This window comes from Phycodurus eques, chromosome 3 (genome assembly GCF_024500275.1).
Source record: "Phycodurus eques isolate BA_2022a chromosome 3, UOR_Pequ_1.1, whole genome shotgun sequence".
Lineage (NCBI taxonomy): Eukaryota > Metazoa > Chordata > Actinopteri > Syngnathiformes > Syngnathidae > Phycodurus > Phycodurus eques.
The window spans coordinates 27653525-27676171 of NC_084527.1; the positions used below are offsets into that span (position 1 = coordinate 27653525).

At 42.8% G+C, this 22647-nt stretch overlaps 1 protein-coding gene across 5 annotated transcripts in view; it reads right to left on the minus strand.

Annotated features, from left to right (window-relative positions):
* arvcfb (ARVCF delta catenin family member b) overlaps positions 1–22647 on the minus strand; it is a 260772-nt gene that overhangs the window by 91257 nt on the left and 146868 nt on the right. For all 5 annotated transcript variants that reach the window (XM_061672972.1, XM_061672973.1, XM_061672974.1 and 2 more), the window contains 2 exons: positions 8030–8188; positions 347–987 (listed from right to left, as the gene is read on the minus strand). In XM_061672972.1, coding sequence (XP_061528956.1) covers positions 347–987; positions 8030–8188 — 800 coding nt within the window. The remainder of the gene's footprint in view (positions 1–346; positions 988–8029; positions 8189–22647) is intronic.

Below are 22647 nucleotides of genomic sequence, written 5' to 3' on the forward strand. Positions count from 1 at the left end.
ATGTGGAAAAAGTTTTAAAATGATTCATCTTTTTATCACCAAAAACTTGCCATTTGAACAGGGGTGTGTACACTTTGCATCCACTGTATATACTGCAGTATATCTTAATTTTTTTTAAAAACTTTTGACATTCATGGGAAAGAAAGAAAGCAGTCTTGCCCAACCCTGACTGATCAATTACTAAGCTCAGTGGAGCTTTGGAATGTGTCTACATGTACTTAATCACTCCATAAAACCACTAAAAGAAAAACTATTTCTGTACAAAAAGTAGGCTACTAGTTATATGAGTCACAAATAAGAATCACACTAAAGGGAGCTCACAACCATATTATGCATTTCGCCTCACCTGATTCTTGGTCCATCACGAAGTGGTTCTCTGTGGGTGCGACCCCGGTTCGCTCCTTTTAGTGTGCGTCGGTTAGCAGTGGAATAGTCATGCTCGAGCTCATATGGCTCCTCATCCTCCGGGCCAAAGCTGCGGCGATCATCTTCCAGGCCATATGGTTCAGCCTGAAAGCGCTCAGGCTGGGAGCGATTCAGGTCTACAGTGCTGCTACCCATAGGCACCTGGGGTTGGGCCACGTGGCCATAGTCATCCTTACGAATAGGCAGTGTGTAGCTGTTCTCGGGCCGATAGCTATTGGGCATGTAGGGGTAGCGAGGCGGACGGAAGTTGATGCCTCTTGACAGGCTGCCATAGTTGTCCGTCAAATCAGTGTAGCCATCATGCAGACCATAGTGGCGAATGTACTGACTCTCTGGCGTTTCACCATAGGAATCATTGTAGGAGTTGTTGTGGGAGCGTGTCAAGGTGGATGAGGCTTGAGGCGTGATGAAGCGATCACCGCCGTTCTTGACGTAGCGCCGGTCAATGGAGTCGGTGTAACTTCCCAATGGGGACGAACCTTCGGGCATGGGCAAGCCATCAGGGCCAAGAGGAACCTGACGCACAGTTCGAGTGGTCACCGTCTTCACCATTTTGGTCACCTGCGGAGGATATCAGATACACCTGTCAGACAATTGGAAAGAAACAATCATTTTGCATCCAAGCAACATGATGCCATTATCTTCCAGCCATTAGACAAAATGAAAACGATGATCCCCTCTTAATACAAACGCTTTGAAACACCCCAAGAACACCATGCAGAAAAAGATGCAAGAAAAAAAAGGGTCAATGCTTGTGTATAGATAGCAGCTATCAAACTCAAGGCCCAGGGGCCAGATCCAGTCTGCCGCTTCATTTTATGTGGCCCGTGAAAACAAATCATGTACATCAACTTCCATGATCCCACTGTAATCGCCAGTATATATGCTGTAAAAAAACAGTTCTGCTGTACTAACACAACTAGACAAAAATCATAGCTGATGTTAACACAGTAACATATTGGCTCTTGTCTTGAGATGTGACGTAAGAGAGACATCTGAGTATTACAGCACCAGTAGACCTTGAATCCTTCATCTCTTGAGGGAGCAGAGCAGAACGACAGTGTGTTATTCAGAAATGTATTATCATGATAAACAGACCATGTAGCTATCTCTCACACTCACTTCATCCCTTAGCTACAGAATTGGTCTTCCTCTGATTCTGGCTGAAGAGAAAGCGAGCAAACCTCATTATCATTATAGGATACAAAAAACAATTTGCTGCCAAGTGAATACTGAAGAGATCAATAATTATCTATTTCATTCCATCCATCCATCCATCCATTTTCTGCACAGCTTATCCTCACGAGGCCCGTGAGCGTGTTGGAGCATATCCCAGCTATCTTCGGGCGAGAGGCGGGCTACACCCTGAACTGGTCACCAGCCAATCGCAGGGCACACGAAACAAACAACCATTCGCATTCACAATCACACCTACGGGCAATTTAGAGTCTTCAATCAACCTACCCCGCATGTTTTGGGGATGTGGGAGGAAACCGGAGTGCCCGGAGAAAACCCACCCAGGCACGGGGAGAACCTGCAAACTCCACACAGGCGGGGCCGGGATTTGAACCCCGGTCCCCAGAACTGTGAGGCGGATGTGCTAACCAGTCGGCCACCGTGCCAGCCCCTATTACATTCCCAGCTATAAAATAATGTCCAAATTAATAATGTTATAATTAAATAAATATAATAATATAAACTGTGCTCTGCAGTGGTACTGTTCTGTATGTATTTCATTTAATACCTCACGGAGTTTGGAGTCATTCCCTCTTAACTAGTCGGAATTTCTTTCCAAGACAATGGACTGAAATGTTCCACTCATTCCAGCATTCAGTTCTAATGGATTTCATTTCCAAAATTGGTCCGATTAATGGTGATTGCTATATGCTTTCTTTCTTTTTTCAATCAACAACATCATTTGGAAGTAAAACCGAGTGACCACAAGCAATGAATACAAAAAACAAAGCATTAACTTATATGCAACAATAAGATTGTGCTGTGAAAAAAAAGACCAATGACATTGGTTTGTGTGCCCTCATTAAGGTTGATGAAACTAAAACAGTGTAGATGCTACCTACTTTGTTGACTTGACTACACCCAATTCAGAGTCTTACCATGAAACCCATTTCAGGAATTCCAAGTCCCCAATTAAATATGAGTGTCCATGTGGTTAGGCTGCTATTCAGCGTTGGCTTTGAAAAGTTTAAATTAAAGAGCTTATTTACGTGTTTTGAATTAAGTGTGCGACCTTGAAAGGAAAATCTCACTTGTATCCTCTTGGTTTAGAGCTTAGTCGGTAGACGCTAAGACGTAAGACGTTCGGTAGACGCTGAATGTCAAAGCTATTCCTGATGGGGAATAATAGTCAGATTGTTTTTATTTCATTTCTAAATATTTATTCCTGATGTATAATTTGTATTCAGCTTGCTGCTGATAAGAGGACAAGAAATGCCTCTTATTGTGATCCTTGGCCATCCCAGCAGCAGTTACGTTGCAACACTAATACGGACTTTTAGCCCATTTGCAAGGCTCCAACCAGATAGGACTCAAAAACTATAAACTAAGTATGTTTATGTTCACAAACCATCCAAGTTCATTCACATTTCATGGAGATGAGGAAGTGCAAAAAGAAGTCCATATACTGTATATGCTAAATGACAAATATACTTTGTACTGTATTTGGAAAGTCTAAACAGTGCTGTGAAAGAGTCAAAAGTAGATAGACACATGCCATTACAGTTGAGCAACAGATACAAAGGGAGGGAAAGGCTACAGGCGCAAAACTGTCCACTTTACAGGACTGTAAAATGTTTCACAACCTTTGTGGCATGGATGTTTTTGGGGGTGCTTAAATGATAATGATGTGATAGAATAATGTCGCAATTCAGGTTTTTAAAAAGCCTGTTATTGTGACGTCTGTTCATAATCTGCAGCTTGTTTAGCAAAGATGGCAGAAGTAAAATGTTATTAGTTTTGTTTCAAAATATATTAAGCAGGCAGGGGAGAAAGATGCACAGAAGAAATCACACAGGCTCCGGCATCCTTTACTGGCTCTGTGTCAGATGGAGCATTGGTGAAGGTGGAGACTGCTGTGGGTGTCCTGGTGGCAGGACTGGGCTCCACAACCAAGCTCTCCATCACTGGTACTGGATGGTAAGTGCAGTGGGTAGCAGTTTTGACCACCTTGGTCACCAAGAGTTGAAGGGATGTGTGAGTGTCAGCCAACTGCAGTATTGTAAACACTGGTCGCATTTAATTTATTAACTGCCTGACGGATTGACTATAGGTGGTGAAAGGTTCCACGACTGCTATCACAAAAGATATTGTGTATTTCCCTTTCAAGGTTGGCAAGACGATCAACCAGAAGGTCTACAAAGAGATGCAATGGCTGACCGTGAGAACGCACTCACAATGCCCTCAACATCTGACAGTTCCTGGCCAGGAAGAACATCGCCGTGAGCAACCTCCCGACTCACCCGAACGTACTCCGTGTCATTGTTTCATAAAGGAGATCCGTTTTGAAGATGTGGACAACATCAACATGGCCGTGACGACGGAGCTGCTGGGGATCCTGGAAGAATCCTTCCAAGAATGCATTAGGGACTGGCAGAGAAGGATGGAAAAGTGCGTAAGACTCCAGGGGAAATACCTGTAGTTTTGATTTGAAATGATCTCTTATGACACCAGTCCTGGAACCTTTCTGACACCACATATTAATCACCCAACTTGGCCTAATTATAAAATTCTTACACTGTATCTCAATGAGGATTTCAGAAATGTATATTTTCTTTTGTTCTTGATTAGGATTGTTATTTTTTGGTGGTGGGGAAGCAGCTGTTGCAAATCAGCAAACAATTACAACAACTTTTTTTAGGGTTAGTAACCTACTCCTCCCACTTGAAGTTGGCTCCCTATTTGCAGGCTAGTAAAAATGTGTGGTCTGCCACAACTCTCATTAGTTTAAATACAGAGGAGAGAGCAAGAATGCAGTTCTCATTGGCCCAACTGAGTGTTTCCTCCAACTTGACAGTTGTTTATTTCCAAGAGTCTTCTCGGAGGAAGACAGTGCTGGATGACGGCCAAAAGAATGTATGGGATGCAATTTGAAACTTTTTTTATTGCTATTGAACGTGCTGTCACACACGCACATGGACGTGCGAGTGCAGGACAACTGAAAGAATTTTAATGATTGTTGAATGGAACGAATGGGGAAAAAACAATGACAATATAAGTAGAAGAAAAAAAATTGCCAGTCCATGCATGTTCACTAATGTCTGTTTTCCATTGACTGCAATGCACAAAGGGAATGAGATAAATAACAAAAATTTAATTTATATTTAGAAAATCATTATTTGGAGAAAGAAAAAAACAGACTTTCATATGTTATCGATACTAAAGACCTTCTTCTGGTATACTTATTTACCAAACATTTGCTTGTAAACTTTGACATTTGGAGTGTTTGTACTTTAAGTCACCAAAATTGAAATTAGGCAACACATGAAAATGATTGTGGAAAACTCTGTCAAGTGTCCTACTGGGTGAAAAAAAGATAAGAAAAGACCAATTAACAATGTTAACTGTTAAGCTATGACAGGGGTCCAATACACAGCATCAAACAATACTGCCTTTGCAAAGATAATACTTACCTTTGCTTAAAACTGTAAGAGTAGTATTAATTTAACGTTATGCTTACTATTGCTGTTGTATTAAACTGGATTAACTGCATTGGAGAAGAACTGCACTGCATAATACTGACTGTAAGGTACCGGTAGCTAATGTTATTAATATTACAATATTGTTGCTGTGATGGCCATCCATCCATCCAGCTCTTTGCGCTGGGGTGGAATGTTTTGCTTTGGTTTTTGTCTTTTTTATTTTTATTTTTATTTTTTTGCTCATATTGAGTTGACCACCCTGCTTCATAGATATGATAAATGTATAATTGACATGCATTGAGGTGCCTGTTGCATAGACCTTAAGACAAGTTGGTCCAACAGTTTTTATGCGGGTATTGTCACATAAAGTATAGTTGTTATAGATTTTGTTTCTCCTTTTTCGCATTGAAATGCTAATAAAGATGGAATGATTATTTGATTAATCGACAATTGTCATCAAATTAATCGATAATAAATGTTTGATCATCGCTTAATTGTTTAGAGAACATTAACTTACAATCCTCTGAATTTCAGGCTCTCAGCAGTAATTATTAATTATATTTATTAGAATAACAAAGCAGTCAATATTAATATCATATTAATAAAGCAGACCGATTATCTTTGTGTTTAATAAAAATAAGACATTTGCAAAATTCTAGTTTTATTTTACTGTTATGGACCAAACAGGTAACTAACTTTTCTGCACTGTTCTGCACTGTCAATTAGAAATAATATCCTGTTTTTGGAATGAAGGGATGGAAATTTAAAAACACTTTTTGAAATCTGATTCATCGATGAATCGAAAACAATTATCAACAGATTAATCGATTATTAAAATAATAATTAGTTGCAGCCCAGAACGCTAATTTAAGCCAACAGATAACATAACATGTTTACCATGAAAAAAATTGTAGATGCTTCTGTGGTTCATCTCACAACATTCAAACGGTAAAATCCATCAACGGGACAGTGAACTATATATCCAAATATGTGTCACTGCAAAAACACTTTGAAAGTTAACTGCCAAACAAAATGCAAAAGTGAGTGAAAGTGGGAAAGTTGGGATGACGAGTGGTGTGAGGTTTCTGCGGATTGTGTCTGGATCTATTTGCAATCCCAGAGATGTTTTGCTGGAACTTCCCCCCGCAAAGTTGTCTGCTTTTCTCCTCAAAGTAACTTCCTAATAACACTCCATATCTGCTCCCAGGGATGACTGGCCCTTTTTAAAAAAGTGTCCTTCCGCTCCCTTCCTTGCCAGCATAGCATTTGATCTGTTTTACTGCACACAGCATCCCAACAAGGTTCTGCTTGTGACTACATAAAATCATGAGAGACTGTGTGGCCGGTCCCCTCACAGTAAACAGACTGGAAGGCATTGGGCCTCACTAATGAGGGATTAGACCAGCCTTTATAATTACACTTTATACTGAGTGGGATGACATTGCAGTGTTCGCCACTCTTCTGTAAGCCAAGCATAACAGCTGACTGAATCTACAAAATGTTGAAACGAGATTTGTACAATTTCTTTGAGGCACGGACGAGTTTAAGAAAAAGGACAAATGCAGAACGTCAGTGAAAATTAATGGAGCGACATACGCACACTCAGTTGACAAAAGGTTTGTTTCTACCATACAGTTCGTCCAAGTAAAATCCTGTAACATACTGTACTAAAACAAAAAATAGGGGCCAGTTTGATTCTTTAGCACTGTTGAAGTACCCTTGAAAAAAGGGCAATCTATTGAACCCCCTAGTGCTATGTTGCTCATTTGGTTGCTTATTCGTGTGTGTTTGTCTGCTCATGTACACGGTTTATATGCTCAAAAACCAGGGAGTACCAGATCCCCTACTAATGGTTTGTTTTATTTTTATTTTTTTTTACTTCACACATTTATTGATTGATGCTGTGCTATGTTATTGTAAAGTCCCGTAAAACATAATTAGTAAGGGGAAATTCAAAGGTGCTATGCAAAAGGCGCAGAAAAACATTCTCGTTCGAAGCCTTGTGGCTATGCCGCTACCTGCTGTGTATTAGTGTAGCATCAGTTTAATACAGTGGCACAAAAGGCACAGCTGGTCGAAATATGTTCACTCACCTTTACTTTACTTGACAAATCCTTGTTGACAGAGAACAGAACAAAGTATAGAACAAGTCAACAAGTCAAGTAAAAAAACAAGGGGATTGCACTCGTACTCACACAGTGGTAAAACAAAAATATACTTCAGTATTATAGCTCTTTCGACTGGATTTAGTGTACATTGATGGTGGAAAAATTAGGCTAAGGAACGGAAATTGAAGGAAAACGACCAAGTGGACAAATACACTGCAGTTTAACCGTAGAAGACAAAACATGGCTAGCTAAAGCTTACCAGCTAACTGAATTAATAAGCAGCCAAAAGTATGAGCTACACATAATCTTCGATTTATAATTGATGCACTATACTTTATACCACTTTTTGGTGTGTTGTATGTTGTATATAAACAATGTTTTAATATGATTTGCTGCGGACAGACTCGTAACTTCCATGTCTGTGTAATACTAACTCATTTTTAGTTGTTTATGTTCCTCTTAGCATGTGTAACAAGGTAAAACAACAAGGTTCCACAAAACTCACAATGAAAAAAACAGATGTTTCTGTCGAGACTGTCATTGTGCCACATTTAAAGTGAATGAGAGGAGCCGCTTTGATTGGCGGCAAATGAAGTCGGCTGTGAACACACCCACAGCGGCTTCCCGCTGTCAGATCCACCGGAATGCGCTGGTCTATGAAATTACCAACACCGGTCAACGCCGCCCCTAATGTACAGATGCGCCACCCGCCGCGCCAGATTTACGCCGGTCACGGAAATAGGGCCCAATATGTAAAAATTGCATTGTATTCATCCAGCCACCAGGACTTTTCCACCTCTGTCTGTGAAACGAAAATAAAATGACAACCTTTCGGTTTACCTTGGTTTCTGTGCGTCGTGTAGTCCCATCATCCGAGGTGACCACTGAAACATGAGAACTAGGGGTCCCAGGGTCCTCCTCTATGGTGACCGTCTCCTCCACCACTTCCGGTGGCTCCTGCATCATGGCCAGAGAAGTGGCGTTACTGGGGCTCTGCTCCTGCACAAAGAGGGGAAATCAAGTACGTGTTGAATGTTTTTGACAATAAATGTTCATGGTTTTCTCATGAGAAAGCAGAGAAGGAAGGAAATACTACATCTAGATAAACGTTTGTTGCGTTTTTCTATGTTTGAAGCTTGGTATTACAAAAAGAAAGTTATAACATTATTAATCTTTCTGCTTGACTTAAAAAATTCATGGGATAAAATTAGCAAAGAGCATAATGATTAAAGAAGATACTAGCATCGCTCTATATTGAATGCCAAGATTGCACCCCCTCCCTCCCCGCTATCAGCCATAGCGGATCCCGCTGTGCAGCGTACTGTCTGTGATCCCCTTATGACCCACATGTAGAAAGTTACTGATCCGCTTCTGCCAGAACAACACAGTAGATACACAGTCAAAAGAAGTTCAAGGGTGATATGTGATATGCAGTAAGTATTATCTGTTGGTTGGTTTAGCGTAGGTCAAAATTTTGGTCAACCAAAATTTATTTGGGGCCATGACTACTGTGAAAAAAAAGAATTTGTGAATCACAGCACATGAAATAGTAAATCTGGTGAATGGCGAAGGAATGAGAAGTCTTTGAAACTCCAATATGAGTCAATTCCTTTTACCTCTCATAGTTATTCAAAGTTAAGGTTTGTAAAAGACAATAAATCCTCAATTACCCCCTAAGAAAAATATTGTCAACTACAGAAAAGAGAGTGGAGGTGTTGGAGCAGGTCTTTATGGAAGCGTATATACAGTAAATTAAAATACAGAGAGCGCATTATGTCTCTACTATACATAGGTAAACAAGGTAGTGCTGAAGCAGATTTACAATCTTGAGAACAATAAACCCATCAAGTGTGTTAACAATTTTAATGACGTTACATTGTAGCTGTAAGACCCTTTGAGTCTAAATTTATAAAATATGGCAATAATTTAGGCCCTAAACTATGACAAAAATGGGTTGCAGATGCACACTAAAGCCGTGACCGCATGATGCTTAAATGTTACATTTGCTACTTCCTGCTCGTGAGAATTTTCGGGGAAAATTTCAAAGCAAAGAGAATGAGCAAAATTGAGGATCAAAAGATGCTAACAAAGCCCAGATAAAGGGAACGCAGTAATTGGTGTCAAGGAAATGTATTAAAAGGATACATCTCGACCATTCTAGGTATCTTTGAATGTGGGGAAGGAGCTACTGTAAGTGTTGCTTGTGTTGTTAGCAGAGTCTCCGCATGTATTTTTTTTTTTTTGCTTGCTGAGTGGCTACTAAAAAGCTTAAGTTAACAAACCACGGATGTCTTGTTATTGCTTGACAATTACTATTTTTTACGGGTTGCGACGCGGCGACATACAAGACAGAGACCTGGCACTTCCTGCGCATTTTTTTTCCCTCTGGTCAAATCATATGTACGCTATTTATTTTTAAGGTTTATGTTGTAAGATGAGTTTAACATGATATTAAAGTGTTTTAGGATCATATTTGTGGTACATTTACGACTTAAGCGTCCGAGTATTAAGAAAAGTGCTACACAAATTTATTATCATGATTATTATTTAAACAATGAATACAGAGTTAGAAAATTTGGGTGAAATGTCAATTACTCACGCTTTAGGTGTCTTAATTGTTGTTTTTCTCAAGCAGCCCCTTTGTAGGAAAGTACTAATTTTTTCCACACCACGTGATCACCACCGCCAGGCTGGCCCCAAATTCATCGAGTCGAAATTTTTATCTTTTTTAAATTTATCCATCCATCCATCCATTTTCTACCGGGTCGGGTCGCGGGGGCAGTAGCTTTAGCAGGGACGCCCAGACTTCCCTCTCCCCAGCCACTTCATCCAGCTCTTCCGGAGGGTTCCCGAGGCGTTCCCAGGCCAGCCGAAGGACGGAGTCTCTCCAGCGTGTCCTGGGTCGTCCCCGGGGTCTCCTCCCGGTGGGACGTGCCCGGAACACTTCACCAGGGAGGCGTCCGGGAGGCATCCAAATCAGATGCCCCAGCCACCTCATCTGGCTCCTCTCAATGCGGAGGAGCAGCGGCTCTACTCTGAGATCCTCCCGGATGACCGAGCTTCTCACCCTATCTCTAAGGGAGAGCCCAGACACCCTGCGGAGGAAACTCATTTCGGCCGCTTGTATCCGGGATCTCGTTCTTTCGGTCACGACCCACAGCTCATGACCATAGGTGAGGGTAGGAACGAAGATCGACCGGTAAATTGAGAGCTTCGCTTTTCGGCTTAGCTCCTTCTTTACCACAACGGATCGATACAAAGTCCGCATCACTGCAGACGCTGCACCGATCCGTCTGTCGATCTCCCGTTCCATTCTTCCCTCACTCGTGAACAAGACTCCAAGATACTTGAACTCCTCCACTTGGGGCAGGATCTCATCCCCGACCCGGAGAGGGCATGCCACCCTTTTCCGACTGAGGACCATGGTCTCAGATTTGGAGGTGCTGATTCTCATCCCAGCCGCTTCACACTCGGCTGCGAACTGCTCCAGTGAGAGTTGGAGCTCACGGCTTGATGAAGCCAACAGAACCACATCATCAGCAAAAAGCAGAGATGCAATACTGAGGCCACCAAACCGGACCCCCTCTTCGCCTTGGCTGCGCCTAGAAATTCTGTCCATAAAAGTTATGAACAGAATCGGCGACAAAGGGCAGCCTTGGCGGAGTCCAACCCTCACCGGGAACGAGTCCGACTTACTGCCGGATATGCGGACCAAACTCTGACTCCGATCGTACGGGGACCGAACAGCCCGTATCAGGGGGTTCAGTACCCCATACTCCTGAAGCACCCTCCACAGGACTCCCCGAGGGACACGGTCGAACGCCTTCTCCAAGTCCACAAAACACATGTAGACTGGTTGGGCGAACTCCCATGCACCCTCGAGGACCCTGCCGAGGGTGTAGAGCTGGTCCACTGTTCCACGGCCAGGACGAAAACCACACTGCTCCTCCTGAATCTGAGATTCGACTTCCCGACGGACCCTACCTCTCCAGCACCCCTGAATAGACCTTACCAGGGAGGCTGAGCAGTGTGATCCCCCTGTAGTTGGAACACACCCTCCGGTCCCCCTTCTTAAAAAGGGGGACCACCACCCCAGTCTGCCAATCCAGAGGCACTGTCCCCGATGTCCACGCGATGTTGCAGAGGCGTGTCAACCAGGACAGCCCCACAACATCCAGAGCCTTTAGGAACTCCGGGCGAATTCTCATCCACCCCCGGGGCCCTGCCACCGAGGAACTTTTTAACTACCTCGGTGACCTCAAACCCAGAGATACGAGAGCCCGCCTCAGAGAACCCACACTCTGCTTCCTCATGGGAAGGCGTGTCGGTGGAATTGAGGAGGTCTTCGAAGTATTCTCCCCACCGACTCACAACGTCCCGAGTCGAGGTCAGCAGCGCCCCATCCCCACTATACACAGTGTTGGTGGTGCACTGCTTTCCTCTCCTGAGACGTCGGATGGTGGACCAGAATTTCCTCGAAGCCGTCCGGAAGTCTTTCTCCATGGCCTCACCGAACTCCTCCCATACCCGAGTTTTTGCTTTAGCGACCACCAGAGCTGCATTCCGCTTGGCCACCCGGTACCCATCAGCTGCCTCAGGAGTCCCACAGGCCAAAAAGGCCCAATAGGACTCCTTCTTCAGCTTGACGGCATCCCTCACAGTTGGTGTCCACCAACGGGTTCGGGGATTGCCACCACGACAGGCACCGACCACCTTACGGCCACAGCTCCGGTCGGCCGCCTCAGCAATGGAGGCGTGGAACATGGTCCACTCGGACTCGATGTCCCCAGCCTCCCCCGGAACATGAGCAAAGTTCTGTCGGAGGTGGGAGTTGAAACTCCTTCTGACAGGGGATTCTGCCAGACGTTCCCAGCAGACCCTCACAATACGTTTGGGCCTGCCACGTCGGACCGGCATCTTCCCCCACCATCGGAGCCAACTCACCACCAGGTGGTGATCAGTTGACAGCTCCGCCCCTCTCTTCACCCGAGTGTCCAAGACATGTGGCCGCAAGTCCGATGACACGACCACAAAGTCGATCATCGAACTGCGACCTAGGGTGTCCTGGTGCCAAGTGCACATGTGGACACCCTTATGCTTGAACATGGTGTTCGTTATGGACAATCCATGACGAGCACAGAAGTCCAATAACAGAACACCGCTCGGGTTCTGATCGGGGGGGCCGTTCCTCCCAATCACGCCCTTCCAGGTCTCACTGTCATTGCCCACGTGAGCATTGAAGTCCCCCAACAGAACAATGGAGTCCCCAGCGGGGGCGCTCTCCAGCACCCCCTCCAAGGACTCCAAAAAGGGTGGGTACTCTGAACTGCTGTTTGGTGCATAGGCACAAACAACAGTCAGGACCCGTCCCCCCGCCCGAAGGCGGAGGGAGGCTACCCTCTCGTCCACCGGGGTGAACCCCAACGTACAGGTGCCGAGCCGGGGGGCAATAAGTATACCCACACCTGCTCGGCGCCTCTCACCGTGGGCAACTCCAGAGTGGAAGAGAGTCCAACCCCTTTCGAGAGGACTGGTACCAGAGCCCAAGCTGTGTGTGGAGGCGAGTCCGACGATATCTAGTCGGAACTTCTCGACCTCACACACCAGCTCGGGCTCCTTCCCTGCCAGAGAGGTGACATTCCACGTCCCTAGAGCCAGCTTCTGTAGCCGGGGATCGGATCCCCAAGGTCTCCGCCTTCGGCCACCGCCCAGCTCACACTGCACCCGACCCCTATGGCCCCTCCCACAGGTGGTGAGCCCATGGGAAGGGGGACCCACGTTACCCTTTCGGGCTGTGCCCGGCCGGGCCCCATGGGTGCAGGCCCGGCCACCAGGCGCTCGCTTTCGAGCCTCACCACCACGCCTGGCTCCAGTGGGGGGCCCCGGTGACCCGCGTCCGGGCAAGGGAAAACGAAGTCCATTGGTTGTCATCATCATTAGGGGTCTTTGAAATTTTTTAATTTATGTTTGGTTTTATTTTTGTTTTGCAGTCAAAGTCCTTGTTAAATTGGAAAACCTGTCTTACAAACGTACAACCTAAATGTCCCTGATGGATGGCCTGAACTCATTTACTCTTTGTATGCCTAACTTAAGCAACACAATGAACATGAAACTTTTCTATTTACCTGTTCTTCTCAATCCACTAATAGGCAATTACACCTCTGAACTGAGCAGAGTTAGGTCATTCCACTTCCAAAAGCCCCATTAATCAGAATTAATGACCAGGAAAGCTGTGTCAAGCGAGATGCATTTGTTTGCAGTATACAACTGCAACCAAAATGTCAATTTCTACAACTGACTCCAGAACAGAACAGAACTGCACAGAACAGTCTAGTTGGAGTGGCCAAGCATTTGAAAAAAGGTCATTAGTGATTACACTGTGTTCCAAACTCCAAAGCATATGAAGTTTTTGTTTGTTTTCCTAAATAGTCCAAGCAATTATCAGTGAATAAAACAATCAACAAATAACTTTTAATGGGGCAAAGAATTATGATGACAATAGATTTATCAAAATACTGCCTTCCTTTGTTATGCACAAAAGTTTAAAACAATTTCAAAGGTTGGTAAATGGTTGTACAGAGATTTTCGTTTGAAAGAAAATTTATTTTCAACCCCAAAACATCTTTGCCAAACAAGTTACATGTTCACTTATCAATTTACCAACTCTCTCATTCATTGATTATCTATGACTAGTTTCTGTCATTTGAATATGTATGAATTGTCTACCAGACTTGCTGTCTGGAGGTAGTCTGCTGTCAAAACTTATACAAGATATCTTCCTTGGAAAGTTTTTTCACAATAGGGTAAAGTCCAGTAATGATGGTGGCGACACCATGAGGTTTTCTCCCTTTATACTCATGGTAGCTAAAGCTTCAATGGTATGTTTGATTTTTGTTTTTATTTATTTATTAAGAATGATCATTTTACTGTTGAAGGGACCGTTTTGTTTTTAATACAACGGCAGGAAATGGTCAGTTTGAATATCCACATATTTCACAGAGGTCATTTTGACACCCTATCATCTCACCCCGCCATTATTTCAGCCCCACAAATCACTCTGCCACCTCCTTGCTGATGTTGCAGCTTTAGTGTGGCATGGCGGCCATCCGCTGACCATCGAGAACTACATCCATCTTGGCCATCCAACATAGCACAAATATGCATCAAAAAGAGGAGTTGCTTAATCATGTGAAACAACTGTACAGTAACTTTCCTATAATTAGGCTCATCTGGGAAACTTACAAACCTGTCTGAGATTTAAATTAGTGATCTACATCAAAAAACACTAATAACATATTTGCAAAAGTAATTTTTTAAACTGTATTTAGTAACAGTGAGAGAAAAATAACTTATGCTGAGGTAAACCTCTGAGATAAAAAACTAAAACTAAAATTTAACTTCCTATATCCTAGATGCATAATAATTTGAAACGCAGTATGAAATACTTTAACAACAATTTGTCTACCCAGAGAAGAGGCTGTCAAAACAGAGCATGAAATATAAGAGATACAATCCTACACTCGTTTGAAACAGCCTTTGGCAAAACATTGGGAGCATAGGAATGAGATCATTAGAATCTCGCTGACAAACAGGCTTCATGATCCAAGCTTCCCACTGTGTGTCTGGTTTGCGTTCCTTGCTTGCTTCTACTCATCTCTGCTCGTAGTAAGGGGAATTTAGGAGTTAAATTTAACCGTCCAACTCATAAATAAATGATTAAAAGCTGTCTCGTAATAGGCTAGCTTGGCTGTCTTCAAGGATACTTTGGTGCTCAAAGGCAGGATCTGCTGAGCAGAGAAGGTTAAAGTCAGAAAGATAATTCAATAAAATAATAAGGATTAAAACAGGCGGCACGGTGGACCTACTGCTTAGAGCGTCTGCCTCACAGTTTTGAGGAGCGGGGTTCAATCCCCGGCACCCCCTGTGTGGAGTTTGCATGTTCTCCCCGTGCCTGTGTGGGTTTTCTCCGGGCACTCCGGTTTCCTCCCACATCCCAAAAACATGCATAAATTGGAGACTCTAAATTGCCCGTAGGTGTGCATGTGAGTGCGAATGGTTGTCTGTTTGTATGTGCCCTGCGATTGGCTGGCAACCAGTTCAGGGTGTACCCCGCCTCCTGCCCGATGATAGCTCGGATAGGCTCCAGCACGCCCGCGACCCCAGTGAGGAGAAGCGGCTCAGAAAATGGTTGGATGGATGGATGTATTAAAACGAATTGTTTTAAGTAAAACTATGTTTTAACCTTAACCTTTAATCTGGATCCAAAACCAAGCATACTTGAATACAGTACCATTGAATCCTCAACACATCTGATTGATTAACGGAACTCAGCGCACCTCTAGTTGGACTGAACAGTCTGTTAGAAAACAGAGAGGGCCAGCCAACCTGAATGAAGAAAAATATTTTAAAGTGCACCCCAAAATCATAAAATAACAGTGTGATCGTACAGTGTTTTAACTAAAGCGTTCTGATGAAAATGATAATTTTCCTAGCAATCCAGTTTTACAATTATGTACTGTATTACAAAATAACACACTCACTCCCATTTACGCAGTGTCCCTGAGCCGACAGCTGTCACGTGGCTGTCTAGTTTAATTCTGAAGAGCGAAATAGGAAATTCAGGAGGTGGACATTATTTCCGGTGTTCTCATTCATAGTTATCAAACAAGGAGATAAGTATATAACACTCTGGGCTGCTCCGTGGGTTGTTTGAAGCGTTACAATTTACCGTAACATGGGTGCTAATCTTATTACCATGTCCGAACAGGTCCCTCTGTTGGTCACCTTTAATATTATAGTACACCAACATCGCAGCAGACCCAGCGATGCGACTATTACACACACGTACATCGCGATGACGATGTTCAAACGATATATCGTGCAGTCCTAACATAGACATTTAAGGGAACGTTAACTGTTTATTACATTCACTACCCGCAAGATAACGAGCTAATGAGTTAAACAGCTCGATCAACCACGGCAACATCGTTGTTGTTGAGTGTGGGTCCCCACATAACACACACACACACACACACACGGGAAAGTTAACTGTTTATTAACCACAACTGCAACGGCACACTGTATTCAGACAGAAGTTGACAACATCAAACATATTTGATTGACAGGTGATGGGCTAGTCTCCAGCACCTTCAATGGACACGCCCACACAGTCCTGTAATTTGAGGGTGGCCGTTATTTTTCATGATTTCAAAGCCTTATTTTACATAAATAGTGATTTGTTTTTATTATTATTCATTAAAATCTGGGAGGCTTTTAAAAACAATTCTCAGCGGTGTGTCAAATTTACAAGACATTTTTTTGCCTCTTTAGTAGGTTAATGACTCTCTATACCTCTGTACCAATAAATCCATCCATCCATTTTCTGAGCCGCTTCTCCTCACCAGGGTCGCGGGCGTGCTGGAGCCCATCCCAGCTATCATCGGGCAGGAGGCGGGGTGCACCCCGAACTGGTTGCCAGCCAATCGCAGGGCACACTACAAAAAAACAAATAAACAACCATTCGCACTCACAGTCACACCTACGGGCAATTTATAGTCTTCAATTAATACAGGTTGGTAATATTTGTTTAAATGCAGTTTTTGTAAACAGAGCCTAAGTCTGTTTTATTTATATTTTACATCTATAGAAGATATTTTATTTGTCCAAGATTTTATTTATTGTTCTACATTTCAATGCCAATGTTCAATATTTTTTAGAATTCCAAGTGAATTGTTCTTAAAAAGGATGTACTTGAATTATCCAGCAATCCATTTTCCGAACCGCTTATCCTCACTCGGGTCGCGGGCATGCTGGCGCCTATCCCAGCTATCTTCGGGCGAGAGGCAGGGCACACCCTGAACTGGTCGCCAGCCAATCGCAGGGCACATATGAAACATACAACCATTCGCTCTCACATTCACATTTACGGGCAATTTAGACTCTTCAGTTAACCTACCATGCATGGTTTTGGGATGTGGGGGGGGAACCGAAGCACCCGGAGAAAACCCACGCAGGCACGGGGAGAACATGCAAACTCCAAACGGACGAGGCCACATTTGAACCCGGGTCCTCTCAGAACTGTGAGGCAGACGTGCTAACCAGCTGCAACCGTGCTGTGCAATTGAATTATTGTGCTCTAATATCATTATGTGAGTGGTAATAAAAATAAAAAATAAAAACGATACTATCATTTATCATGACAGTTTTTGGGAAAATATGTCACCCTAAAAAATTTGCTGTCGTGAGAGAACATTTTATGCTGAATCTACAAATTACATTTTCAAGAATCATGGGTACTTCAAAATAGGCTTTGAATTATTTAATAATACACAGTGCCCTTGGGTGAGCTCATGTAGAGTACATGACATTACGACGGCTCACAAGTGGACATATGGCTTCTTCAAACTGACTAATCCGAACCATAATGGATTGCTGAGCAGAGAAAAGGAAGAAGGGGAGGGGAATACGAAGGTGGGAGATAAGCGAGTCAGCAGAGTCAATTAGCAGAAGCCTGCTATTTGCTGTCAATCCACACTCATTCATCCTAGGTGTTCAATTGGTTGTCTAAGGACAGCAACTTTCAAAAGGTAGGCATAAAGCAGACAGGGAACTTATTTTTGTTGAGGACAACGACCCACAAAAGGATGAGAAAGCATAATGTCAGTTCAAGAATGAGTCACATCTGCATTAGTGTGGCATATGCATTTTTCCATCCATCCATCCATTGTCGACACCGCTTATCCTGGTTAGGGTCACTGGAGCCTATCCCAGCTGACTTCGGGCGAAAGGCGGACTACACCCTGAACTGGTCGCCAGTCAGTCGCAGGGCACATATAGACACGGACAACCATTCGCACTCACATTCACACCGTCACTGAGTGGGAACTGATCCCACACTGCCCGTACCAAAGTCAGGCGAGTGCACCACTACACCGTCAGTGACTGCATTTTTCTTACGTTAAATGTATAACAATATGAATAGTACGAAGACAAAAAGAATAGCCATAAAAGTAAAATGATTCAATTAAATTCCATTCAATTAACCTACCATGCATGTTTTTGGGAGGTGGATGCAAAATCCGCACAGGTCAGGTCGGATTTGAACTGTGAGGCAGATGTGCTAACCCGTCGTCCACCGTAGCGTCCACATAGACATTTTATTTAAAAATGACTTTATTTACAAAAGAGTAACTGAAGTCACGTCTTCATCAATCCATCCATTTTCCATATTGCTAATCCTCACAAGGGTCACGGGCGTGCTGGAGCCTATCCCATCTGATTCTGGGCAAGAGGCAGGGTAGCCCCTGAATTGGTCGCCAGCCAATCGCAGGGCACACAGAGAAAAACAACCATTCGCATTCACATTCACACCTCAGGGCAATTTAGAGTTTTCAATTAATCGACCGTGCGTGTTTTGAGGATATGGGAGGAAACCGGAGTACGCAGAGAAAACCCACACCGGCACGGGAAGAACATGCAAACTCGACACAGGCAAGGCTGGATTTTAACCCGGGACCGCAGAACTGTGAGGCAGATGTTCGAACCAATTACTCACCGCACAGCCTCTTGTTAATATGCTTTCTCAAATTAAGTACTATGAATGTGAATTCCAAGAAAGTAAGTCTTCAAACGCCAAGTTGCAAGTCAATGTTCTGCTGCTGCCTTAAGACAAATTAAGTGACAATTTGGACAACATTGTCAATATAGTGATTTGATAAACACATTGTCGCTTTGTACAACAGACCTTAAACCATTGAGAATCCTTGATCCAATATCCACCATGTGAACACAGTCTGCTATAGCATTCAGGTTGAAATAACAGAAGTGGTTACACCGCCTGGTCATGAAAACCAGTATATAAGAGTCCCCTTTCTTCTTTCACAAACGCACACATGCACGCACACACAGACAAATGCTCAGTCGAAACCTAACCCCTGTGCAGTGACTAACAGGATTTCACTCATCAGACATGCCAACAATCATTACATGGCTCTTACACAATTAATCCTCTAGCAAAGATCTCGTGACTAAACTTGGACAGCCCAACTTCCAAATAGTCCGTTATATTTAACCACCTGGCCCCTTGGCAAAAAAAAAAAAAAGGCGGAAAAAACACATGATGAAGTTCAACAAAGAGTGAGTGTATGCAAAAAATCTTCAAAATAAAAAGTGAACTGGAACTGTGTGATCCAAATATCCAGTCAAAACAAGGCATGCTCATGGGATGAAGCGGAGGTAGAAGGGAAAACAACTTGAGGAAGAGGAACCAGAGAGGCTGACAATGCTTGGCAAAAGCCCAAAAAGTTAGGTTGTCCCAAGGTAAAACCAATCAGAATTTGCATTGAGTCTAATGTTTAAGTCACTGCTACCCTTGTGAAGCAGTTATAGCCATGGTGACTCTCTGCAGCTGACTCTGGTTTCAGGTAACTGAACATTAATTTCTAAAAATATTTTCAGGGGACTTTTTTTATAGTGAAATGTGCACAATCGGGAACACAAATAACCAGAAGAGAACGGAAACAAATCCAAGATGGTGACATTGGTGGTGATGGGAACTTAATCTCTCCTCTGGTGACTGATCTTGAGCCAAAACACAGCTTCTTGCTCTCTCTTTTTCATTCTTCAGACAACATTATTTCTCACTGGACTGTAGTCGTTTTTGGTTTAAAAACAACGGACAACAAAGTGTTGTAGAAACAGAAATTAAGTGAAAAAAATACAAACAAACATATATACAAAAAAAATGCATTAATTGAAATAAAGATAGACACACAGAAGGACACCCATAATGTCAAAACTCAATCTGATTTAAAAGACAAGGAATAAAAGTGTTTCTTAAAAAAAATAATAATAATAAATAAATAAAACTGAACTGAACCAAAGCAATGTGCCTCGGCGATAGGATTGCAACTCATGAGTGTTTGAACAGTGGGTGCGGCAATGAGGGAGAGACAAGGGAGAGGAATTTGAAGTTGTGGAGGCATATTAGCGGAAGCTTGCTGCAGTCCATGCTTTGTGGTTGATGGTGGGTTTGTTGTGATAGCATATGTTTGGGTTCCCAGAGGGTGGGTTGTTTGTAGTGCTCCTCCCCTCAGCCTCTGGATCCCTGTCAGCATGATTCTGTCAGCAAATTGTGTATTCGTGTGTGTTGGATGGTAACAGCAAAGTGTTCAGGAACACAGGGAATGCAAGTTTGGCCCAAAGCGAAGTTCATGTGAGGTCTACTGGAGATTTAGGGAGTTGGAAAGGGGACATGCATATGTTCAACTTCCTGTTAGGCTCCTAGCAAAATATCCCTTGAAACCCTTTCACCAAAAAAAAAAAAAAAAAACGATCTGTTTGCTGCCGCAGGGTCTCCCATTTAAGAGACACTTAACAGGGAGCCCTCAATTATGCTCCTGTCTTTAGCTTTCTCTCTTCCTCTATTGTGTGGAAAACAGTAAAAACTAAATATATATTGTATCGAGATAATTTATATTGTAATATGTCAAGTGAAACTGGAGTTGAAAACAAAATACAAGAAACGTTGAAGAGAATATACAGAGAAACGGTACGAATTTAGCCAGGCTCGATAAAAGCTGAAGTTACCAAATAAGGTGCGTTGATCCCAGGAACATGAAAGCAGACAGGCACAACACCATAAAGCAAGCACATTATGGAAGATAATCTTGAGTGTTGCGCAAGGAACTCGTTCACAACATGGGTAGCAGACACCACAATTCAATTTATCTAAGAAATTGTCTATGTCAGGGGTCACCAACATGGTGCTTGCCGGCACCAAGTACCCCCAAAGACCACGTTGGCCTGTCCAAAAGTAGCTTACCAGTGATGGGACAATGTGATGCCCGAAGAATTGTGTCAAAGTGATCACTTGAAAATGTAAACACTTGCAGAAATGTATAGATGTAAAGTGTTGCATATTGATATGGATCTGTTTACTAACTTGTTGAATCATTCTGTAAAATTACTGTGGGAAATCATTAACGAGATCATCTTCATATAAAAAAATTATGCCTTTGCATTTAAAATGTAAAAATGTATGAAATGTATTATATTAATTATAATCTCATGTAATCTTTCGTTTCAGTGTGGAAATAATAAAGTGGACCTTGTTCCTTTCATTCTCTAATATTGTATTACCACTTTGCTGTGGGACAAAGCAAGATGTCTGTGGTTGCGGGAGGTCAGTTTCATGAGGCGGATCAAAACAGCCTGTCATGTGTGTATACAGTTGTAGCGTATATTTGTCAAATCAAAATGTAATCAATTTAGGAGAAAACAATAAGCCGGAAGCGACGCTTGCTTACAGTAATTTTAAGTTTAATTGTTAAAATCAAACTAATATGGCTCATAAAGGGGCAGCATGTCACTTTTTATAGGTATAAAATTTAGGGAAAGTGACGACAAACCTTTTTGTCAGTATCGTAATCTGAAGGTTGCCACACTTCAAGAAATTTTGACTTCTCGATGACAGAGGTTTGCTTAAACTCAGAACACACACAAAATTCAATCGAGAGTGGAATTTTATAGTATATTTAATGGCATCTAATAGGGATCTAGAGGGGAAAACACAAAGGGTTATAACTAAAGAAAGAAAACAACACAAATAATGATAAAAAGAAGGAAAATAGGAATCCGAAAAGGGAAATAGAACATCGTGTGTTGGACTAAAGTTGGAAACGTGAGCTTTTACTGCGTCCAGTGCGGACGGGAGAGAGAAAGAGAGGACAAAGTTGAGATTTTGTCTGAAGCTCGTAATTTTTTGGGCTGTTGTGAGTTCAAAACGAAGAAAGGACTCTTTGATGACTGTAAACCAAGATTTAGAGGGGACCTGCTAATTACTTTAGGGTCCAAAGCGTCTTGTTGTGGGAGTCTCATAGCAGGGCAGCTTTGGAGGATGCAGTTTATCAAACCGTGGGGAGTCACTGTGTCACCTCCGTTTGTGGGGAGCATGTCCGCTACACAGTATATGACCTAAACTAAGGACAAATAGGCAGACACTTCTTCGAGCCATCAGATGTACCCTAATTTCTCGTGTATAATGCGCACCCCCAAAGTTGACCTCAAAATTCTGGTAAACCCTTCTACCTTCTGTATGTATAATGCATTTTTACAATGCAAGTATTATCTGAATTTTGATACATAATAAATAATAAAAATAAAAAATGTAACCAAAGATTTCTACTTTATCAGGGGCTTACTGAAGAAATATGCTATTTCAAAGTGCAATCACGAATTGCAACTTAATGGGAGCAAATACGGTTAAGGCATAAAACGCAATAACATTAGGCTGTAAGCACCGACTTTTCATTTGAAAATCCCCATCAATATAGTGAATTGTCATGGATGGGTACATCTTCGTTGTTCTGCTTGACCATTAGTCAGTGGTACACGGTCACAAAGTGCAGAGAACTCAGTTGTGATTCCCTCTCTATTCACTTCTGCCGTTTTTTCATTGC